Raw genomic sequence first — 24,852 nt, forward strand, 5'->3', positions numbered from 1 at the left:
AATGAGGGGTTAAAAACGCGGCGTTTAAAAAAAATTTAGTGAGTAATTTAGCTACTTAAACCTTGCGGTTTTCGATAATCTCTAACAAATATTCTGTTCTATCCCAATAACTCCCCGTAAATCCCTCTCCATCGAATTTCGTTTTCAAAGAAAAACTTAATAAAATTTAATTTACCTCCCAAAAAAAAAAAGAAATCCTAGGAAAATGAAATTATTAATTGTTTGCTATTAACAGCATTAATGTTTGCAAAGTTGTTGGAACACATTTTAAGACTTAAATAAAATAATTAATTTGATTAGTCGGTTTATACGTAACTACTACTATTTCCTTTAAAAATTAAATTCTGCAACAATTGTTACTATCTTATTTAATGCTAGATTAAAATAAAATCGCTAGAAACTCGAAACAAACGTTTTAATATTTTTAAATTTAAATTCAATTTTTTAAATAATTTGATTACTGGGTATCTTTTTTTGCAATTTTAAAATGCCTGTGACTACCTATTTTGATAACTATTATTGTTTACATTTAATTTTTTCAATGAAAATTATTAAACAACATAAAACTAAAAAAATCTTTGCACATTTATAAACGACACATTTCCAAAACATTTTGATAATCAATGAATTAAAGGATATTTTACGTTTTTCAAACATTAGGATAACACAGAGTTGGCTAATAATAAAGTACCCTCTACCACTGATTCGACGTTTTGATTAACTTTACATTAAAAGGTTTAATAAATTCTCAACTAACATAGTAACATAGCAAAATAACTGATAAGGAAAAAAGTTACACTCATTAATCAACAATTCTTCGTCTGAAAACTTCCTTGGCATCTCCCTCCTTTCAACCACAGCCATCGTCGAAGTAATTAACCAAGAATGGAGTCTGGATTCCGGTAAGCATCTTCTTTAATTTTTACTACCTCCTTTGATAGCAGCCGTATCTGTAAAGAATAAAATCGAGCATATTTAAATAACTGCATGCATAGAATAAGTAAATAAAGAGTCACAAAATGTTTGTCTCCTCCCTTCTTTTAAGTTTCGGGCCACTGTGTTTTATTTGTTGTTGTTTCTACATGTTGGTTAGGTATGTTAACGCATTAAGGAACATTCAACAATCTTACAACCAGTTCTATGTCTTCGGGCTCTTTGCAACAGATGTACTTATATCCACAATTTTGACTTCTTTCGTTGTTATGATTCTGTTAAAAAACATTTGGAAAACTAAGTTGCCATGGTTTTGTCTTGTTCCGGCACAGGATGATGTTGAATTCCCACCTAATATCGTGAATCTCTTCAAGTGGTACAGTACCACTGATCTTTATTTGGCTGACACTCAAGACAATTGCCTCCACATCACCCCCAAGAGAGACGATAACAGGTTCTGGATAAAGGGAGCTGATTTAGGGAGGATATGGCGCATGTACAGACGAAGTTCTTTGCTGAGTGTGGAGCTTAGGTACGTTGGCTGGGGAGTATTCTACATGCTCGTCTAGGACATTAACCGGAAAGATGAAACTCCGTGTGTTGTTGATGAACTGTATGCGGCGAAGGTTTTGACTGACCAAATCGTTCAACGCTTAGCTTCGGTGTGCGGTGCTTACTTCAACAAAGAAGCCCAACTTAGAGTCTACCAGACCGAGATGTTCCTTAGGAATCACCGCCGGAGCCAACAACAGCAATATTTCGATACTCAGCAGTCAGGGTTAGTAACATCGGACCATTATTTTCTGGTCTAATTTCTCACGTTTTCATGTTTTATGCCTAAATTTTTTTAACTCAACTACAGTGTAAACAAGAGGCAACATGGTGGGGGGGCTGAGGCAGGTCCTAGTAAGCGACAGCGACCCAAGACCTCTCCTGACTCGTCCGTCAACCAGGGGTCAAATTAACAGATTTTTGCAGACCTATAAATTTTCCTGTGTAGTGTAACTAATCAAAATGTTATCCTGAAGGTGTTATTTTGTATGTGATGTAATGTGTTTGACATTTGGTGACCAGTTGAGATATACTATAGTTTGTATTTATGGTGCATATGTTGCTTTCTATTTTATTGCAACTACGTTTGGTTATCAACAGTGTATCGACCAGATAGTGACTGCTACTGCATGCAAATACAATGCTACTGAATGCAAATGATACTGTTTGCACATATCATATATGATAACAATAGTATGTGGGAAAACAATGGATTATGTTAAGCATTACACAGGAAAAAAACTTTTGTGTTAACTGTTAAACAATCAGTTTTACCATGAAAATAATTTTAGAGGTTTAGCTATTCTTCTTGTTTAAGATTTGTTTGTGGCCATAACAAAATCATTGTCACAATATTGTATTACCCCAAGAATGCTGGGTTTATTTGATTTCTTAACTTTGTTATTTGTTAGTCGGAGCACTCTCCCGGTTTTGGGTATTAAAAAAGTTAAGAAAAAAAAGAAACGTACTAGATTTCCAAAACAAGTACATTGTCACTGGCCCACTCAAATGTAATTTGAAATTTTTGGTTATAGTGTATAATCCTTGACGTTTTAGAAAGATTTTTTTTCATAACAACAGCTTTAGGGCCCACGAAAAAAATTAAAACTTATATACAAAGTGTCTGCCACATACACCAGTCCGAATTTAAAATGTCCAACTAAAAAAGGTGAAATTCAAGTAATATATTTCCAAAATAACATTCCTGGTATGTCTCCTACGTTAGTCCCAACAAGTTCAAGTACATAATAATATCATATGTTTGGGAGGTGGATGGTGAAGGACTCCAAACGACATTAACTTAATTAATGGTCATAGGGTTTGTTATTTCCAATTTAAACTTCATGACCACAGCCGAATAAGGAACCGGATTGATCAAGATTCTATCAACAGAATCAAGTAACATGGAAAGATAATCTAACTTGGATATTAAAAATAAGCCTATAACGTATATTTCAGCTCCCTTAACAAGTCAAGATTCTGTTGTAACTAGATTATTTTGAAAAAAAGACACTAACCTTTATCGTATATTGTATGACTAATTCACACAGCGATAATGTGTTTCTGTCCACCATCTGATCCAACATTTCATGCCCTGTATGGTATGATGAACGACATTTTTCCCCCATGATAATGCGCGGGATTGATGCGTCGTTGAAAAGAACGAAAGAAAAATCACCCGAGTCTTTGTCCCTCTGAGGCATGACTGTCACCCTTTGAACCACATGACCAAACATGTTGCAGAAAAACTCAGCAATGCCATCTGCAGTGGGCATGGACTCTCGACCGAAGCATACGGTCAGTGTCTTTGGACGTTCCGCGTCATCCAGCTCCTTGCAGACGTACTTCTGCTTTCCCTTATCTTGCTCAGTTTGCCTTCCTCCTTGTTGCATATGCAATCCTCGGCCATTGTTATGTCTACTTAATGCCTCTGGTGCAACCGATATGCACTGGTCCTGTGTGTTGAAACCCACTAGTTCTTTAGGATTCCTCTGGTACTCCAACCACACGGCATCCATCGTTATGTCGCCTAGAATTCTAGAGCAAATGGTTGATAGGGTATCGGGAATTAGCATTAGAAGGACGGATCTCATCCTATGAACCTGGTATAACGTGAGCTCAGTTTTCAGCACGTGTCCGAGGGTTTCGAGTTTTCTGGACTTCTCCACAACCTCAGAGAACTCCTGAGATAGTAGGCATTGCAAACAGATGACACATTCATCGGCAAGACTGTTCATAAACCAGCCTTCATTTTTTATGGCTGTTTGCACAATACCATTCAGTCCCATTGTCTCCATTGACAGTAGAAATGTCATGACCATCAGGGACTGTTTAACTTCACGGTGAAGGACTTGCGTCAGCATCCTGAATGCAGTTCGATCAATTCCATGGAACATTTCCAAACATTCGATTGCCATGGTTGAGGGCTTCCTTCTAATATCCATGTTGTATAGGTTAGAATTTGTAAGCATATAGTTTGTAGTTGTAGTTTTTTATGCTTAGACCACCAACTCGTTTCCTCCTTCTTGTAGTCATGCAGTATGGTCTCCACTTTATTGCACCATGTTCTTGCTCGTAGTCCTAAACTAACCATCACCTACCTAATTGGAATATTATTTAATGGCCTTAATTATGTTGTATACATGTATATGATTTTATTGATACCACTAGGTACGGTTTATAGTTTCTTCTTGAAAAAGAACACGTGTTAACTTTATCTAGTAAGGCGAAATTGAAATTAAATTGGGTAAACCTCGCCATATTCTATGAATCATAACAGGTTATTTAGCATAAGCAGTAATAATTTTTGTATACCATATTATCATTTTAATTTACATAATTGAATAGATCTTACTAATTAATTCTATAATAAAATTAATGTTTATAGACTAAAATAAAAATAAAATATAAAAAGTCGGAAAATATATTTTTAATTAAAACTAATAAAACATAAATTTTAGAGAGAAATGAGAATCATTAAAAAAAGTTAAATATTTATGTTGGTAGTAATTGAAATAAATGAAAAAAAATTTTCTGATAGGGTTAATGGATGAGGGTCTTATAGTGAATGGTTCTGTGCCTATGGTTTATCGTTTGGCGGTTTCCGATTCAATGTTTACGGTTTAGGGTTCACATTTTGATCGCTAGGTCTTTTAGTGAACGGCTTCGTGTATATATTGTTTTTTTGTTGCCGGTTTCCGGTTGAATGCGCACGGTCCAATGTGTACGGTTTAGTGAATAGGTCTTAGAGTGAATGGTTTTATGCTAATGGTTTATTGTATGGCGGTTTCTGGTTCAACGTGTACGGTTTAGGGTTCGCGGTTTGGTCGTTAGGTCTTATAGTGAATGGTTCTGTGCCTCTGGTTTATCGTTTAGAGGTTTACGGTTCAATACGTACGGTTCAATATGTACGAGTTAGCCAGTAGGTCTTATCATGAATGGTTCTGTGTCTATGGTTTATCGTTTGGCGGTTTCCGGTTCATCGTGTACGGTTTAGGGTTCGCGGTTTGATCGCTAGGTCTTTTAGTGAACGGCTTTGTGTATATATTGTTTATTGATTGCCGGTTTCCGATTCAATTCGCAAGGTCCAGTGTGTACGGTTTTAGTGAATAGGTCTTAGAGTGAATGGTTTCGTGCTACTGGTTTATTGTTTGGCGGTTTCTGGTTCAACGTGTACGGTTTAGGGTTCGCGGTTTGGTCGTTAGGTCTTATGGTGAATGGTTTTGTGCCTCTGGTTTATCGTTTAGAGGTTTACGGTTCAATACGTACGGTTCAATATGTACGAGTTAGCCAGTAGGTCTTATCATGAATGGTTCTATGTCAATGGTTTATCAATTGGCGGTTTCCGGTTCATCGTGTACGGTTTAGGTTTCACGGTTTGATCGCTAGGTCTTTTAGTGAACGGCTTCGTGTATATATTGTTTATTGATTGCCGGTTTCCGGTTCAATTCGCAAGGTCCAGTGTGTATGGTTTTAGTGAATATGTCTTAGAGTGAATGGTTTCGTGCTACTGGTTTATTGTTTGGCGGTTTCTGGTTCAACGTGTACGGTTTAGGGTTCGCGGTTTGGTCGTTAGGTCTTATGGTGAATGGTTTCGTGGCCATGGTTTATTGTTTGGCGGTTTATGGTTCAATACGTACGGTTCAATGTGGAAGATTTAGTCAGTAGGTCTTATAATGGATGATTCTGTGCCTATGGTTTATTATTTGGCGGTTTTCGGTTCAATGTGTCAGGTTTAGGGTTCACGGTTTGGTCGTTAGGTCTTATAGTGAATGGCTTCGTGTATATATTGTTTATTGATTGCCGGTTTCCGGTTCAATTCGCAAGGTCCAGTGTGTACGGTTTTAGTGAATAGGTCTTAGAGTGAATGGTTTCGTGCTACAGGTTTATTGTTTGGCGGTTTCTGGTTCAACGTGTACGGTTTAGGGTTCGCGGTTTGGTCATTAGGTCTTATGGTGAATGGTTTCGTGGCCATGGTTTATTGTTTGGCAGTTTATGGTTCAATGCGTACGGTTCAATGTGTACGATTTAGTCAGTAGGTCTTATAATGGATGGTTCTGTGCCTGTGGTTTATTGTTTGGCGGTTTCCGGTTCAATGTGTTAGGTTTAGGGTTCATGGATTGGTCGTTAGGTCTTATAGTGAATGGCTTCGTGCATATGGGTTAAGGTTTGCCAATTTCCGGTTCAATGCGTACAGTACAATGTGTACGGTCTAGTGACCAAGTCTCAGAGTGAAGGGTCTTCGTGCCCAAGGTTTATTGTTTGCGGTTTCCCATTCGATGTGTACGGTTTAGGGTTCACGGGTTGGTCGTTAGGTCTTATCATGAATGGTTATGTGCCTATGGTTTATCGTTTGGTGATTTCTGGTTCAATGTTTACGGTTTACGGATCAAGGTTTGATCGCTAGGTCTTTTAGTGAACGGCTTCGTGTATATTGTTTATTGTTTGCCGGTTTCTGGTTCAATGCGCACGGTTCAATGTGTACGGTTTAGTGACTAGATCTCAGAGTGAATGGTTTCGTGCTAATGGTTTATTGTTTGGCAGTTTCTGCTTCAATGTGTACGGTTTTGGGTTCACGGGTTGGTCGTTAGGTCTTATAGTGAATGGTTCTGTGCATATGGTTTATCGTTTGGCGGTTTCCAGTTCAATGTTTACGGTTTAGGGTTCACGGTTTGATCGCTAGGTCTTTGAGTGAAAGGCTTATTGTATATTGTTTATTGTTTGCCAGTTTCCGGTTCAATGCGCACGGTTCAATGTGTACAGTTTAGTGACTAGATCTTAGAGTGACATGTTTCGTTGCGTACGGGCTAGAGTTCACGGACTAGTTACTATGTTTTATATTCAATCGTTTCGTGCATATGGTTTATGGTTTGTCGATTACCGCTTCAATGCGTACGGTTCAACATGTACTGTTTAGCCTAAGGGTGTGTTTGGCAAACGCGTTACAAGAGAAGAAGCACCTTTAGCCTTCTTGAAAGCTTCAATTTTTGGTTTGGCAAATTTTTTATTCATGAACGCAGAAGTGATTTTGCTTTCAAAACCATGGTTTTCAAGAAGCTACAATTTTAAGCTTCTGCGTTTCACCAACGGGCTTCTAGCCATCAATACTCCATATTTATTTACCTTTTACAAACTTTATCCTTTATGCATGTTATTATGTTATTTATGGAATTCTTATTATTTTTGTTTACATTAACTCTCTTTTTTTATTATTTATTTTTTTTTTTAATTATTTATTTGATATTATACACTTTTATAATTGTAATTTTTTTGTATTATTTTTATTATTTTTTTATAATATGATTTATTGATTCTATTAGGTAAAGTAAATTAAACAAAAAATTATTTGTAAATAATAATAATAATAAATTATAGCATACTAAAAAAGAGTACTAAGAGTACTAAAAATATACTATATAAAAAATATCATAAAAATTTGTTTGATTTATTTCAATTACTACCAAGATAGATATTTAATTTTTTTTTATTATTTTTAGTACTCTCTAAAATTTATATTTTGTTAGTTTAAATTAAAAATATATTTTGCCAATTTTTATATATTATTTTTATTTTAGTGTATAAATATTAATTTTATTATAAAATTAATTAATAAGATCTATTCAATTATCTAAATTAAATTAATAATATACAAAAATTATTTAAGGTGGTGTCAATTTTAGTAATTTTTTATCTAAAAGTGATTTTGAGTAGTATAATCCAAACAACATTTATTTTACTATGATTCATTTTGATGCGAAGATTGCCAAACATAAATCACTTTAACACAAACTTACTTTTCATCAAGATCAAGTTTACAGAATCAATTTTATTCAAACTCCCGTTTGTAAACTATAATCCAAACACACACTAGTGACTAGCTATAATGTCTTCGAGTTAATGGTTCCAGTTTTATAGTGAGTATATTATGCTACTACTAAAAAAGTTCCAAACACATTACTAATAGTTAGTTTTATGTTTCGTTATTATCTTTCGGGGAAGGAAGTGCTTTGCGATGAGGGATGGGAAGTTAAGTCTCCTATAACTGATAGGCAACGGGCCTAAAGGTGGAAAGCAAAAAAGTCATTAGGCGGGTGCACCATAAATTAGATGACGAGTGTCCATGACAAACGAAAAATCAAAGATCTGTGTGGGAGACAGGTAATGTTATACACATAATTAATGAAAAAGAATATAACTCATAGGAAATGGAAAAAAAATTTCCCTTTTCTCGAGCTATCAGCAAATACGTGTATTATTTTCATGCTAACCTTTTCGAGTGTTTAGCCGTCGCATTAAACTTTGTTGCGGACTAAATCTTTGACCGAGTGTGTGATAATAAGAGATAACAACAAACACAATTATGTTATATGAGCATATTACTTTATGAGCAACTTAATGGAGACAAGCATTCATTACGAAAATTAAAACAAATCTTCCAGTAACCGATTGGTTAAAGAAAAAAATAGACGGTTACCAGAAAATGTTTAATAGCTTTGACTACAGCAAAGGAAATTAAACAAATGTATTGATTTGAATAACTTCAAATAGATCCAAAAGATGGATACCTCGACTAAACGAAAATAATTTTAAAAAAAATTTGGTTGGAGCCTTATCTTTTACCAATCAGAAAAAAGATTTTTAAGTAAATTATTTTTTTTCAAAACTTTAGGAATATAAACTGGAAACGTAAACTGCCTCATATATTAGAGGTCTATAGCCAAATATCAATCAGCTGTCAAAACTCCTTTGAATAGTAGGGACAACCTACCATATTTGTTATTCTTTTAAGAAATTGTGCTTGCTAGTGGAGTGCAACTCATTAACTGAACATTTTGCAGTATTTTTCATGTTTTTTTTTAATAAAAAAATTAAACAGCTAAAACACACAATGGCTGCAAGAGGAAAGCGACGCTCAACACAAAAAATAGAAAAGGGAAACGACGAAGCCAAAAAGGAACAAAGTAGAAAAATCTCAAGAAAAGTTGTCGACAAGGAAGTGATAGAACTGTCATCAAGGTTAGAATTAAATTACATTTCGACAAACTAGTGTAGTCCTTTTAAAGCGATTCTGAATATAAAGTATTCATATTTTTAAGTTTTGTTTCTCATAGTCTCCGAGGAAGCACCATGCATGACCAGCGACTACATGTAAAATTTAACGGTGGAGCCAGCAAAGAGATAGGCGACGACTTCGGTAAAACTACAGTCGTAGAACCTTCCCTAAAAGAAGTGGTAACGCAAATGTCGACGATGATGAATACACTTTCAAACCTGATTGCTTCCCAGACCAAGATGTGTTATCCTGTGTTTGGAACTATGCCACAAATGATTAATCTTCGGAATGGGCCGCCCGATAACTTCAACCCTACAGTAATGCCTGTGATCATGAGCGGATTCAGCATGCCATCCGGTACTCTTGAGAGGAATCTGGATTCCTCCAAAAAGATTAGATCCAACATGTCCAGCATTCATCAAGCCGCAGATTCAATATCGCATATGGCTACAAAGTGTTGTTCAATGTCTCCGAAGTGTGAACAGACACCGCCAGATGATTATGTTATTCGCCGAAGTTTGTTCAGCGATGATGATACTGGAAATAAGACAACTACAGAACCAGTTATAACGAGTAGCTTAGACAAGGCTGTATATGTTAGCTACTTCAACCCGGCTGACAGAAAATTGCCACTAGCGAAGGAAACCGCAAAGATACCTACGGTGGGTTATATCATGTTAAGTGTTAAAGATTTGTTGTGGTAGTTAACTATTAATAACTAACGGCTTAGTTTTCGTTGTATCAGTGGAAGCCTGTTCTGTTCCGTCCCCCAGCTGATATGGCACTGTGCAAGGACGAAGTTTCACTCGTAACCTACGTCTTTGGTTCAGATCTGGAGGATGAAGAATTGAATTCGGAGATAATCTCACAGACAAACTTGTGGCATGCTAATAGGAGAGTCATGTATACTCTACTGCCAAACAAACCATTGGTGGACGAGGTATGGAATTTTCAGTCATTAGCCTTCGTTAATTTAATAAATGAAATTACTAACATATAAAATAATTTTAACAAGGGAATATATGTTTATATTTTTTCTTATTGGCCGTCAATCAACGAACGCTGAAGCAGATCATAAACCTCACAACAAGCATGCTCATGTGTGATGCACGCAAGGACACCAGTTTTCCCTGCTTGTGGTTTTTACCCACTACATTTTCGGTGAGTGAAAACCATTAAGAGGAGCTCCATCTCCTAGTTTCCATTGATCTTATACATGTTTATGAAAAATCAAATTTCAGCGATTTGCCCTTAATTGGACTCACTCCCCAAAGACTTTGAAACGCTATTACGCTGAGGAATACATGGGAGAGTTTGAGTCGTTATGCAAGGTAACTTTCTAATTTAATTCTCGTAATATATGATAATGTAAATAAAAAATGATTATTCCAGTATAACTTATTTGTGTATATTTTTGTTAGATTTTTGTTCCAATGAATGAGGATAACATGCACTGGTACCTGCTTGTAATTGATATAGAAAAAAGACACCTAATATTACTGGATTCTAAACCATCTGTCTCAAGCAGAACCAGGCGCCGTCGTTGTGCGAAGCTAATGGTAGTGTTTCGAAATTTCTAATATGCGGAAATAAATTCTAAATTGCTAAATTGCTTGAACAGACACTAGAGTTGACACCTGAATTAAATTTTACTTTGATTACAAGCACTGTTTATTGAGGAGATGCTTGATGACTCGACCTTCTATGCTAACCAAACAACACACAGACCAGTAATTTCGGAGTATCCTATAATACACCTGTAAAGATTGGCGAGCAGAACGATGACTCGTAAGAAACCTTATAAGTTATTATTGATTGTTGAGTTCTGAATTACTGAGATACATCAATGAATTTGCTAACGTGTGATGAATACATTTTCCTTCTGCACAAGTAAAAGAGACCGCTAACATATTTATTGACATTGTAATAGTGCTATACATTGATTTTCCGGCCAGCCTTGGTTACGGAAGATAATATTTTTTACAGTACCATTTCGTCTGCTATGATTTTTTTTCCTTAGAAATTAAGTTGGTTATAGACTTCAATAAACTTTTTTTACATATACAAGGAATGATTGTGGAGTTTGGGTGACAACCTAGATGAGGGAGTGCCAATGGAGGAGTAACTACAATATTAAGGTAATTATAAAATAAAATTGGTTTCATGGTTTCATATATTATCTCAAAATTTTAATCTAACCTATGCGTCTGAATTTTTTTGTTTTTCCTCTTAGGTAAATGATAGCACTAGATTACGGCTGGCTATTGATCTGGTCATGAATCCCTTCAATTTGAAATTCCAGGAAGTCCTTGAGGCAGCAAAGAAATACTACAACGAAATATCTAAAAAGGAAGAGCGATTGGTTAAGGGGTTAGGAAGTATGCTCTGAGTTATTTATACCTAAGGCATTAAAATAGTTGTGTCCATTGCATAGACTTTTAATACTATAATGCTTGCAATAAGTTATTCTGGTTATGTTATTTGAAGTACTTTATGTTAACTTTTGATTAACGTTTTGTGTTGCGCTTACTGATTGGGAAAAAGCTATTGGGTCGTAAAAATTATGATTATGTTATTTGAAGTACTTTATGTTAATTTTTTAATGGAACCGCACATTCTGATATGTTAATAAAGAAAGGTTTGCATGATTTCGTATATTTTGTAAAACAACTTAGTAAACATGATTTCAATAATTTACCTAAATATGAACACGATATTAAACTTATTATATTTTTTTAATTTTATTAATTGTAACCTTCGTTATGTTTATTCATCTAGTGATACGTATACCAATGAATGGTTATTAAACTACATTTACCTTTACCAAAACAAGAGTAATACAATTCAAATAGAGTTTATTATGTGTATTTATTATTTAGTTTAGATTTACGAAAAGGTTAGATTAGTGATGAGGTTTGAATCCTAATTGATGGCTTCAATATATCCCTTCAACTTCATTTCCAACCGGTGTGATGTCTGGTTTTACCCTCTTTAAAAGTAAAACTTGACTTCCTAGAGAAAATCATTTGACAACACCATTGTAAACCCTCTCCTAATTCACTCACCGTGCCTATCAACTTCAGAGACTAGTCACTAATATTAGCAAACAAAGATGGAGCCAGAATTTCGGTAAGCAGATAACTATTTTTTTCTTTTTCCTAACTATTTTTTCCACACACATGACCATCTGTCTTTGCATTGTTTGTTCTTTTTAACATTGATTACTTCTCAAGTTTCGGTTCTGTCCTTCCATTGTTTCTTATTTTTAACAATTCTGACTTTTAATCATTTGGTTCGTGGTGGCTACCGGCTAGTTACGTCAGTGCCTTAAGGAACGTGAGAAGATGCCCTGACCAGACTTTCGTCCTAAACCTATTCCCAACAGATGTAAGTTTACTTCCGACGCCGCAGACGCTACTTCTCTTTACGTTTTTTTTATCTAATTTTTTTCAAAATCTGTTTAACGTCTAATTTTATTTCTCTAACTATAGGAAGATGTAAGGATTCCACATCACATTATATGGCACTTTTCGTTCTTCACAACCAGTGATCTGTTCTTAATAGACAGACAAGACAACTGTCTCCATATCCACCCAACTAGAGACGGTGATAAGTACTGGATCAAAGCAGCCGACATGGGGAGGATAAGATCTCTCTTTCGACCAACTCCACGGCTTATGCTGGAACTCAGTTACGTAGGTTGGGGTATCTTCTACATGCTTGCATGGGACCATAGTCGTTCGGTAGAAATGCCCATAGCCGTTGATGAGATATATGCCTCAAACGTATTGCCGGACCAAATCAAACAATGGCTGGCGGACAGATGCAACGTAAGGTTATTACGCTGACAGCATCGGAGGCAACAAGGTTCACCACCGCGTTCTCACGAGTCAAGGTAACAATAACTTGTTTACTTATGAAAGTAAATCTACAGACTTTATTATATTCATTGTTGTATAATAAAATTTCCAAAATTACTGCAGGTTCAACCGCCGTCAACAGGGGAGAGGTGCAGTGGCAGGACCTAGTAGGAGGGCAGTCGCAGGACCTAGTAGGAGGTATGGAAGAAATTCACCATCTGACTCTTTCGACTCGTCTGTGAACCAGATAACACCATCATCGTAGGAGATAAGATGACAAATTAATTTGTTTAAGGTTTATTAGTGAACTAATGTTTTGTAATAGTGTTTCGGTAGCCATGTCTATATATACATGTTTACTTTTGTGGAAATCTTCGATTGGTATTCTTTGTAATAGCTTTGATTATCTGAATGTAAATTATGGTGTTGGACTTCGTTATTTTGTTAATGTATATACATCTATGGGTTTATTTTTGATCAAGTCTCACACAAGTCTACCATTAGAAGTATTTTTTTATCCCGGTCATTATTTGTAAGAAAAATTGGTAACAAATACTTTATCATGTGGAAAACTTGAATGTTGTTTACCCGTGGCTACATGGATGAGGGTGTGGCAGTGGTTACTGGTAACAACCTAATTAGGTATTGGAAATACTTTATGCTGAATCTGCGGAAATGATTAAATTGGGAGTAACATGGTTTTCATTAGGATGAGGGGTTGTAATGTGATAAGGCAAACAAAAGTGGAAATCAAGTAAACAGATTAGTGACTACATTAGCAAATTAAAACCTAATAGGGAAAATTTGCGGCTGCTTCTAATTTCAAACTAAAAAAACAAAAAATCAAAGATAAGCTTATTGGAGTATGTTGGAATTCCAACGGAATTTATTTATTAGGGTAGGCAAAAACTTAGGTAGACGAGACAAATTTAATGGTACTAAACACCTAGTTCAAACAGGTTACGATAACACCGGTAAATACAATATTCTGCCTCATCAATTCTCATTGGATGCAACATCTCACACAATTAATATGTTAGACTAATTTAGGTTCATTACTTAAAAGAGAGTAACAGACTTCAATAATTCAAAAACTACAACGTAAACACAACCGAAAACCAAGAATACGAAACGCGCGTCTAGTAAAATGGCTAAATTCCAACTTCCCTTGCCAATTATTCCGGATGAACTGCTACAAGAAATCTTCCTGCGTAGTAGTGCCAAAACTGTAGGGAGATGTATGTGCTTGAATAAATTCTGGCACCGACAGCTACGCCAACCAGAGACATGCATACACCACATGCGAAGGCAGAAAGTGTTAGATCAACATGTTTTGTTTCATGTTGGATACTCACTACTGTTAATGGGTTCAGATTCACTATATATAGTGAATGCTGCTTCTGGAGAAGAAGTGCATGTTCAGCAACCTTTCGGAGTTGGCGTCCATGGGTGGTTTCGTATTGTTGGAGTGTCAAATGGGAACATATGTTTCAAGTTCTCCCGTGAACAAGACGACACAAGACTTTTGGTATGGAATCCGACAACACAATGCTCTAGAGAAATTTCCGACCCCCACAGGGACCACGGTAGATCGTATTTCCCAGTATATGGTTTCGGTCATGTTCCAAACTCAGATGCATACACAATCATACATATGTGCAAAAGGGACATAGCTGATGCCTACGTTTTTTTTCTCTAGATATTGTTCAAGGCATTCTACATGGTTTCACTGCGTTGATTGTCTCCCTGGTGTAGAAAAAATTGACCCTAACTCTGTTTTTAATAATGGTCATGCGTATTGGATAACTGGTACAGGAGATAGCTATGCTACACCCAAGTCTGTTTTATGTTACAGTGTTGAAGATGAATCATTTAGCGAGGTGTCTATCCCAGTAGGTGCAATATATACCATTCACAATTTACTAACCCACAAGGAAAAAGTTGCACTCCTCGCTCATACACACAACGAATTTGGTTATGTCGCAGCAATTTGGCACTTGAATGAAGACACGGATGGAAACAAAATATTAGAGCAATGCTGTAGGTTTGCGAGTCGAAGCATCAGAGAAAATCCAATACTATTCGTGGATGATAACCTACTTTTGTTGGTGAACAATTCAAAGGAAAGAGAGTTACTCGTCAATTACAGGTACAGAGAGCTTGTGTTGACAGAATATGACATCGAACATGGCACTAGAAATCTATTGGTGAGGAGAGCATGGCGATACCCAGAAATGCCACACCCGATCACAGTAAGGTCTACACTCAAGTATTTTGCAGGGATGTTTCCTGTCTAGAAATAATTGACATTTAGATATACTCCGACTACATGTATTGTGGAACTTGGTTGAAACTCTTTGTTTAGTATTCCGGTTGATGTTAATTATGTTTTTTTTTTTTGTTAATGGAATCCCTAGAACTGTTATGACAATGGTTAATTCCTAGTGTTTTTTCTTTCAGTTTGTCTTTACAATTGTATGTTTTACATTGGTTTGAAAGAGCCAAAATTAAGAGAAATGGTTGCATAACAACCTCAATCTATCTAATTCGATGTGTCATGTAGTGTTCCTCATGTACAGGAGATTTATAATGGTGTTATTCTATTTCTAACCATCCTAGTATAGGGATTATGTGAGAAATAACAGTTAAGCTACTAACATTTTACGCGAATATTCAATCAAGAAATGCTATCCCAAAAAAACATTGATCAAATTAACGGTTAACACATACATGAATGGAATAAATAGTTACCTGGAAAAACTTGGTTTTCTTTTAAAATTCTGGAGAGAGTTGGGCTTAACAGGTTTCAAGCCAGTTGCTGCATTAATCCTCACTTGAATTATCCACTAATTGTTTTTGTAGCTGGCCCAAATTGATAGATAGCCTACTTTATTTTTAGATAGACTTGAACTACCAAAAAATAAATGTCTTTCCAGGTTAGTTGACCGAGCCCAATCCCAAGTATGACAGAAAGACTAAATATTCAGTTAATTAAAGTAACAAACGCTGGGGAAAAAAGATTTCGATGACCTTTGATCATATACTATGTTACACCTTAATACCTAACCAGAACTCATACGGGATAATCGTGAATCGAGACAATTCGACTTATAATTCGACCAAAGTTTTCCTATGTAACACGATTCGACCAAAAAAGACGACATATAAACAGACATATAAACGGGCAATGTTACAAGAGAAACTTACATGCTGGCCCTGGGTTTTAGGAGAACAGTTGTATACACCACTGCTTTGTTGGACGATGGCAGAACCCAGCCCAGTGCACAGTAAAACCTGCAATAAGCCATATACTCGTTGAATATTACTTTATAAGAAGAAAAACAGAGCAACCCAGTACATGGTAACCTGGTAAGACCTGCAATAAGCCATTAGCACTCCATGAACAAACCCCAGGTTGCACTCTACCTCCACGGCCACGTCGCTGAAATAATCAACCCGTTAGCACTCGTTCATTTACTTTGGATTATAGAGTAATAGGAATTCAAACAAGTGCATGAAGGGGTGAATAAAGTCAAACAAATTGAGCAAACAAAGGATTCAGCAATAATGGGAAGTTATGGTTTTTTAAAAAGTCAGATCTTTCAATTGGAGTATTATACATCATGTGCAAGGGTATAAAGATGATGATCTACAACTTCAATACCTAATGAGATGAAGCCTTTAAAATCCATTATGTAAACAGACAGGCTAGCTTATTTCAAGCATCATAGCTTGTTGAACAATTTTAGTGTATTAGAACAAAGCAGTGGCCATTCATCATGATCAAATAAACTACAAGTGTTAAGATTTATTTAGGTTCAAGAGATTAGAAATTTGGAAATCTATGCAGGAAATTTTCTGAAAGGAAAGCAATTAAACTTGACTAACAAGTTGTAATTCAACAAATTTCCAAAGCCTAACATAACATTCTAGTTTACTTTCAGCTTCTTCATTCTCTCACAACTTAAAATTTATGCTGCACACTAGTATATAAGAAGAAAAACAGATCTTGTCAATTATCTATTGTGGTGGCTGCATGATTTGTCATGGAAGTCACCAAATCATCGGTGTATATTGTCATGCCCTTCACCTTACTACTCTTACATAATTGTCGAAGATTGAGTTATAACATGACTGCAATCTTAAGCATTCGTTTCACTAATAAAAAGGTTGCTATTTTCTGGTATTCAGGCTGACTTACTACAACATATTAGCCTTCATATGCTACTGAAATTAGTAGGGAACTTTGATAACTAAGTCACAAAAATAAATACCATAAAACATATACGTATCTATAGGTAAAACAAAAACACGTGACTAGAAACATAAACAAATTCCAACCATGTTGCCCAAATCAAATAAACGTCTTCGACAATTTTTGCTTTTAAAGCTTCAAACATTTGTGTCTCTACATTCTAGTAGCAATTTTCAGCAAAGAAGGAAATTATTCTTAAGTTTCTGAACCTAATCGAGGTGCTTCGGGTTCTGGTTTGCAGCTAATCAATAGACATTGTTGATGAAGCCTCCATGTCTCTTGCAGCTGCTTCTCTAGCCTTTTTCCTCAACTCTGCTTCTCTACTTTTCTTGTTCAGCAACTTCTCTAGTTTTGCTATTCTTTCCTCTACATGGTTTATCAAGTTATCCATTCCCAAATGTTCTCCAACATCATTCTGCTTCCCGTCACCCGATCCCCTTGTAGCCTCCCCCGCTCTGACCCTAACAATGTGGTCATCAACCCAGAGAAAGAATTTGCAATGTGCTTCTGTCACCTACAACGAATAGAACACAATTAATGTAAGGGGTTACAAAATACTCCAATTCAGTCTAATCCATGTACGTCACTGTAATTAATCCCTAAATTCTACATCTATAAAATCCTTTCAAATTTTAGCATCCATTTTTAATATCAGATCAGGTACCATGTCAATTCTTGTCACAATCATGATTTTTAATCTAGGTAGATCTATTTTGAATAAATCAACTTTTTTCCAATTCTCAGTCATTCATCAAAATTAACCAGCACCAATATCAAATCATATACAAAATCAACCCAATTTAACATCAAATCCATAACAAAATCAAATCATTTTCATAACCAATAGGCATGCAATTCCCAACAATTCAAAATCACAACCACAACAACTTGAGCAAGGTGGAGAATAACCAAAATATAGAGTCTAAAGCTCCATTCCAGAAAATTCAAATTTTAATCAAATTTTAGCATAATCTTAGTTCTCATACATAAAGAATTGCGTGGTTACCTTCAATAATGGGCATCCAAAAAATAACCTATTTGGGTTGGTGTCTGTCTTCGACATGTAACTGATGGCATATTTTTCACAGAAGCATTTTGGGGCCACACCATCTATTACATCCTTAGGTTGCAGCGAACTTGAGGTTGCATTTCCAGCTCTCAGTTCCCATTGTTCGCCGGCTCCCCCTATTCCTCGTCTCGTGTTTGAGGAGCATGCATCACTGGCCATCGATCTGATTAACATTTAACACCATCATGGACAACTATCATCATCTATTGCACTCGAAATTGAATCAATCTTCTTCGATGAACGGTGATTACAGAAAGTGATTAACAGAACAAATCACGCAAATTGGCTAAAAAAACAAAAAAACGAACGAATGACCTAGATGAAGAAGCAGTAGGGCTTACAAGGGTTTTCCGAGAGCGTTCTGCACGTGGGTCGCCGGAACCTTGCTAGCAAGGGGATGAGTTACGTTCTTCGACGGTAAATCACAGAAAATGATACCCGCGTAACCCTGGACGAAGACGCAGTAGGCAGGGTCTTCCACGGGGTTCGGAAAAATCTGTCGCTGACGATGACTGACCTTGAAATCAGAGGAACGAGGTAGAAAAAGAGGCTGTGGACATTACAGCGGTATTTGGGGAAGGTTTTGCGAGTGGGTCGTCGGAAAAATCAAACGCTTAAGTTAAGGGGAGGGTAGAAGAAGCACTGAGGTAGACGAAGAAGTTGTGGATACTACAGGAGTATCTGGGGAAGGTTTTAGGAGTGGGTCGCCGGAAAAATCAAACCCATAACCCACAGGAAGGATAGAGAAGAAGAAGAAGTGAGATCGTAGAAGGGTAAAAGAAGCAGTGAGGTTGAAGAATGAAGCAGTTCCTTTGAAGTGTCTTTTGAGAGGTAGAAGAAGAAGCTGTACACATTGAAATGGTATTTGGGGAAGGTTTTGATTTGTATGGTATTTGGGGAGAGATTTGTAAAATCAACTATTTGCGTATTGCATCAAATATAAATACGTCATGGGATATAATGTAAATAATATAAAATACAATGTAGTGTGAAAACATTTAATACATCAATTAATGAAAAGTTGAAAATTTTTTTGATCAACGACCGAGATGAAGACACATATGCAAAGATAACTTACCCACAAAATTACCATGGGTTTAGAAGAAATCACCTTTTTATAATACATAGCTCATAATTGTAATTCTCTTTCTATTCCAGAACATAGGTATTGAGAAACATTTATTATTATTATGAGAGTCACTTGTTAGTCACTTTTTCACTGACATTTATCACTTTAATTATTTATTATTATTATTATTATTATTATTATTATTATTATTATTATTATTGAATTAATTTCTAAATACTAACCGTGAAATTTTATCAAATTTTCATGGATTTATGTTTTTATTTTTTAAAAAGGAAATGATTATTTCATGTTGGTGGTGGTTTTTGGTCTGAGCAGATTCAACTTAGGTAGTGTAGAAGTCAGTTAGGTTCTAGAGTGAGTGAGAGGTCAGAGTCAATTCTTCTTCTCCTCCTTCTTCTTGTTTTGATCCAAAGAGTGAGGTTTCTTCTTTCTTTCCTTGAGTTGTGAGCTAAAGATGTCGCAGAGTCAGAGTAAGAAACTGACGCCGAATCTGGATAGGCAGAGCACCAAGGTGCTGAATCTCACCGTCCTCCAGCGCATCGATCCCTTCATCGCCGAGATTCTTTTCACCGCCGCTCACGTCTCTTTCTACGAATTCAACATCGAAACTAATCAGTGGGTCCGTTCTCTCTCTCTCTCTCTCTCTCTCTCTCTCTCTCTCTCTCTCTCGACACATTTCTATAATCTCTCATCTCGTTTCTTCAATTTCTGGATGTATTCTCTTTTTTTTTTTTCAGAGTCGTAAGGATGTCGAAGGATCTCTATTTGTTGTCAAGAGGTCATCAATGAACACTGCTTCTTCCTCTTTCCATATGCTTCGGTTCATGTGCACTTTGATCCTTGACCAATTTCCCTTGTTTTTTTTTTTTTTTTTATTTTGCGTCTTTCAGGAATGTGCAGCCTCAGTTTCAGTTCATTGTCATGAATCGACGAAATACAGGTTCAGATTTGTGTTTCTTTTTTTTTTTTTAATTGAATCTATTTCGTGGTGTTTTAGTTCCAAGATTAACCGCTAAATGCTAATTAATGTTCAATGCTGGATAGATTCAATCATTCAAATATATTTTGCGTTATTGTTGATGTAGATCACATTTTCTCTTTTTGGCAGTGCTTGATTTATTATTTCCTCATTGTTTGGAGAAATATACATGTACTAGTGCTCTGCTCTCATTCATCTGTGTGCCTGATTTGTGCTATCAGTTTTCTAATTTGCAACTTTCTTTGTAATATTTGTTCTGACAGACAACCTAGTAGAGAATCTATTGGATTTTGAGTATGAACTTAAGAAGCCATACCTATTATATCGGAATGCAGCTCAAGAAGTTAATGGTATATGGTTTTACAATGAAGATGAATGTGAAGAAGTTGCAAATCTCTTTAATAGGTATCTTAATTTTTGTTGTTCAAGTTATTTATGTAATCTGTCTTTTTCTTAATGCTTTCAAACTTTAGATGCTAATTCATATCAGGATTCTGTTGATTATATATTTGTGTGTGTGCACACATGTTCTTATTTCCTCTTTTGGGATGGGGGTTTCGTTGGATTGTAGTGTACCTTATGTAATTGGGCAGGATGTTTAACCCTCTATCTACAGGATACTTTCTGAATACTCAAAGATACCTCCAAATGCAGTAATGCCTTCAGTCAAAAGGTAAGGGATATTTTAAGAAAAGCGCTTATAAAATTAATCTCTCTTTGTTAGCGTTACATTCTATTGCAATTTGCTGCCTACATGTTAATTATTACAAATAATACTGTATTTAATATGCCAATTGTCAAGAAAAATTGATCTTTCAATTGGTCAAACAACCTTATTCTAATTGTGTTTTATGGGATGAGAAGGTCAGGATATATTTTCTTCATCTAATGGTTCTTGTTTGTAAATCGTCTTTCTCCAAATTCGGTCTATTTATTTTTAAACTAATTTTCTTACTTTCACTGAATTACTCTTCTATTGGGATTTTGTGTTTAGAAGTGATCGTAGTTGCATGGCTCATGCCTTGTGTTTTGTATCTAATGCAGTGAGTCCAAGGAAGTGCCAGTGTCAGTTGTAGCAGAAAGCCCTCTGGAGTCATCTTCAGCTCCTGCTTCTGCAGCTGAAGCTTTTGGAGGTCCTGTGTTTTCTACCATCTTCAGTGTATGTAATCTAGTTGCATGCCATTTACTTCAACTATGTCTTCTTCCCTAACAAAAAAACTTTTGCATTGTACTATATCATTTCTTTCGCTTTTCAATTTATTTTTATTTTTATTGTATTTTATTCACATAAAACTATTGCAGACATCTAAGACTGCTGGAAATTCAGATATAGAAAATTTTAGACAGCCTTCTGCCACTGTAACTTCCACATCTCAAAGTGGTATTTTGTCCCCTGCACCTGCTATACAAATACCATCTGCCTCTCCTTCAGGTTTATCTTTGTCTGGCTTCCCGGTTGGCCCTTTTGAAACATTCAACAGTGGCAATCAAGTCACGAATCTTGTTAAGCCTTCTAGTTTCTTTGCCTCCGCTTCTTCATCTTCACAAATAAGTGCACCTATTTCTTCTTCTTCATCCCCTAGCACAGCTCTTCAACATTCCTTGAATATGCCACACCAATATGGAAGGACAATGCCGCAACCCTTTCCACCACCTAATCTTTCTCCGTCTATTCCCACTGGTTCTAGCCTCACCATCAGCCGGGACAAAGTCCGTGATGCACTCTTATCTCTGGTTCAGGTACTTTATTTTACCATCTTTGTGACTTTTTATAATTTGATACTTTGAATTGTATTTTAGGGTGTCATTCATCACTCCTACTTTACCCACCAAGCACCTAATGTTGTGAGTTGCAACCCACCTTAGTTTTTTACCATATGATTTTGGAGTATTTCCCAAGGCAGTGTGTCTGGTTTGAGCCATGACTACTGCTCACAGGATTTAAGGGAAGGGTGAAAAATGTTATATACTAATTAGACACTACTTAAGTGCACCAAGTCTTATTTGTACAGTATAAACAGTATCAACTATCTTGAAAGTATGTAGTTAGCGATATATATTTAGCTTTACCCTTAGAGGGAAAGCATATACCATAATCAATTTATCCAAACTAATAATATGAAACTATTATGAGTTAGTAGAAAATTTCAGAGTTTTGCCACCTTGAGAATAATTGGAGAAGAAAAACCTTAATCTTTGAACTCATTATAGCATGACATTAAGTTGTAGTTTATAGTTTTGAGCGGTTTACTAACTTCTTATCTCTACTATATATTATGGGGATATAAGAACGATTGGTGTACAACTTTCTTTTCTAAAATACCCTTCATTATATATAATTTATAAAAAAATATTTTTGTTTTATTATTTCCAAGACTTAAATCCAGCTATAAGTCACTTGTTATTTCATCTAATTTCATTTTTATTGCTTTTACACAAATTTAATAAATAAAAGTGTGTTAGTGCTTATTGATACACTAGTATTTATAATGGAGTGTCAAATTTCCATCCTAGAAATGTTCAGTATAAAAATGAATCTTTGTATTGTATATACTTTGCAAGAGAATTGAATCAGTGCTTTTTCTTTTACCCGAAGTCTTACCATCTTTTTAGCTTCTAGTTTCTACCCCACTTCCTCCCTATGAAACTTTTTAAATATTTGTCCACTGACAAAATTCCTGTGTGCCAGGATGATCAATTCATTGACTTGGTGTTCCAAACATTTCTGAAGCTGAATCATTCTTGAGGAGTTCGAATTTTGAGTGTTGGGTGAAAACCTGGTATAAATGACCGCTGTACATAATAGTTACACTCCCACATTACTAACAGGAGCCTCATATCTCTCATTATAACGTAGTATAGATGTCCGACTGTATGCCTGTTAAGTCTGTCCTCGTTCAGTGCTTCGTCTGTTTGAATCTACTGAGTTTTGGCCACCACTCTTCCAAGTATCTCTGTGATGGCCGATTTCCCAATATACTATGACATAATATAGTGAAATTAACACATAATATTCACCGAATTCATGTACGTATTTGTGGACAATGACGAAATAAAATGATAATGAATATATATGAGAATGGATATTGTCACTCTTAGTTTGATAATGTCATTTTTTATAAATTTATGCAAATATACAATATAAAAAAATTATGTATGATTATATGTGGAGTAACATTATAAAAAATGAGTGACAATATCATTTCTCTATATAGAGATATAAAAATTTAATACACTAAATACTATTGTAACCGTCCATGTGTACGCGAGATTTAATGGTGAAATATTATGGAGAATTCATAGTCTCTAATTCCGGTGTATTGAAGTGGTCATCTGTAATGATCTAATGGTAATTTGGTGGTTCGATTTTCTTCTTTCTACATTTTATTTTCAGTTTGCTAGCACCTATGTTCCTTTGTATAAACATGGGGATCCTATGTAATTTAGTTTTATATCAGGTCTTCTGTCTTGGAATAAATACATTGCAGTGTAGTACTCTGCTTTGCTTATTACATTAGAAGTTTAGAACATATCTTTCGAGTTTAGACGGATCAAGCTGTTTAGCTTATTTTACATCATGTTAAACATTGTTGGAGTGCAAGAGGCTCTAATTTCTGTGGATAATGCCACACATATGGGTAGGTACAATCTGCACTCAATATGAGCCAAACCAATAAAAGATTAGTTGATAGTTTAGTTGATGATTCATTATTGTTAATTGATGAAATCACATTTACTATTTTGAAAATATAAATAATAAAAAGAAAGGTATAGTACTATTTTAGTCCCCAACCTTTGAGTCAAATCCTAATTTGGTTTCTGTTCATATTCTGGTCTACTACTTAGCCATACCTAAAATGAATGAAGCCCAATCAACATATATTATCCGGATTGACGCCTACTCGACCTCATAAAGGTCGGACATAGCGACGCTATCCTAACCTTGTTTGTCCGAATAAGTAACTAACTGTTACAATCTCTCCTACTCATTTAGAAAGGAGATCTCAACAATCTCCCTAATAAAAGGAAGTAACAAACCCACCATCGAAGATTGAACTATTTCAAAGGTGGAACTACTTCAAAGGTGATTATTGACTCTATATCTACACTTATAAATACCCTGACACTCTCAAATATTCTTCGAACTTCAATTTATTAAAAACCTGCCTAAAAACCCTTGCTAAATTAAGTATCGGAGTTCCTTGCAGGTACCACCCCCCACGAGGAACTCGGACGGCCTCACCCCTACAGGAGAAGACGTCGAACCTTTCACCCAAAGGCATTTAGACCTCACGTTCAGGCTCAAGCCACCCTAGTTCTAGGTAAGTCTCAGAACATTGTCGTCGTTGCCAAAGATCTGGTAATCAATACCGTACGATAGCGGACGACATTTCGGAAGATGGACACACGACTTCCAATTCGGAAGCCTGAGAAGAAGAGCCACATAATGATAAATGAGTGTTAGTCATACCTTTTCGAATGGATAAAGAAAAAGGTGTTGCCAGAGACACATATCAGTCAAACCCGAAAGGACACAAGATAAGCTCAGAAATTCATCGATC

General features: G+C 35.8%; 3 protein-coding genes across 3 annotated transcripts; 1 reads left to right on the forward strand and 2 right to left on the reverse strand.

The window, feature by feature from the left end:
• Window positions 1–2,078: 2,078 nt before the first annotated feature.
• LOC107647038 (uncharacterized) lies at window positions 2,079–3,929 on the reverse strand. The gene is made up of 2 exons (XM_016351170.1): window positions 3,003–3,929; window positions 2,079–2,147 (listed from the first exon to the last, which is right to left on the reverse strand). The coding sequence occupies exons 1-2, from the start codon at window positions 3,927–3,929 to the stop codon at window positions 2,079–2,081; spliced, it is 996 nt and encodes a 331-aa protein (XP_016206656.1).
• A 13,464-nt stretch (window positions 3,930–17,393) lies between these two features.
• On the reverse strand, window positions 17,394–18,380 carry LOC148562106 (uncharacterized). The gene is made up of 2 exons (XM_088489976.1): window positions 18,159–18,380; window positions 17,394–17,666 (listed from the first exon to the last, which is right to left on the reverse strand). Exons 1-2 carry the CDS (start codon window positions 18,378–18,380, stop codon window positions 17,394–17,396), a joined length of 495 nt encoding a protein of 164 aa, XP_088346102.1.
• Window positions 18,381–19,547: 1,167 nt separating this feature from the next.
• On the forward strand, window positions 19,548–23,799 carry LOC107604651 (mRNA-decapping enzyme-like protein). Its single transcript, XM_016306279.3, has 8 exons — window positions 19,548–19,930; window positions 20,049–20,089; window positions 20,202–20,251; window positions 20,554–20,695; window positions 20,907–20,963; window positions 21,335–21,449; window positions 21,593–22,030; window positions 22,980–23,799. Exons 1-8 carry the CDS (start codon window positions 19,766–19,768, stop codon window positions 23,034–23,036), a joined length of 1,065 nt encoding a protein of 354 aa, XP_016161765.3. The 5' UTR covers window positions 19,548–19,765; the 3' UTR covers window positions 23,037–23,799.
• The last annotated feature ends 1,053 nt before the right edge of the window (window positions 23,800–24,852 follow it).

Source organism: Arachis ipaensis, chromosome B6 (assembly GCF_059453495.1).
Source record: "Arachis ipaensis isolate K30076 ecotype BB chromosome B6, ASM5945349v1, whole genome shotgun sequence".
Classification (NCBI taxonomy): Eukaryota; Viridiplantae; Streptophyta; class Magnoliopsida; order Fabales; family Fabaceae; genus Arachis; species Arachis ipaensis.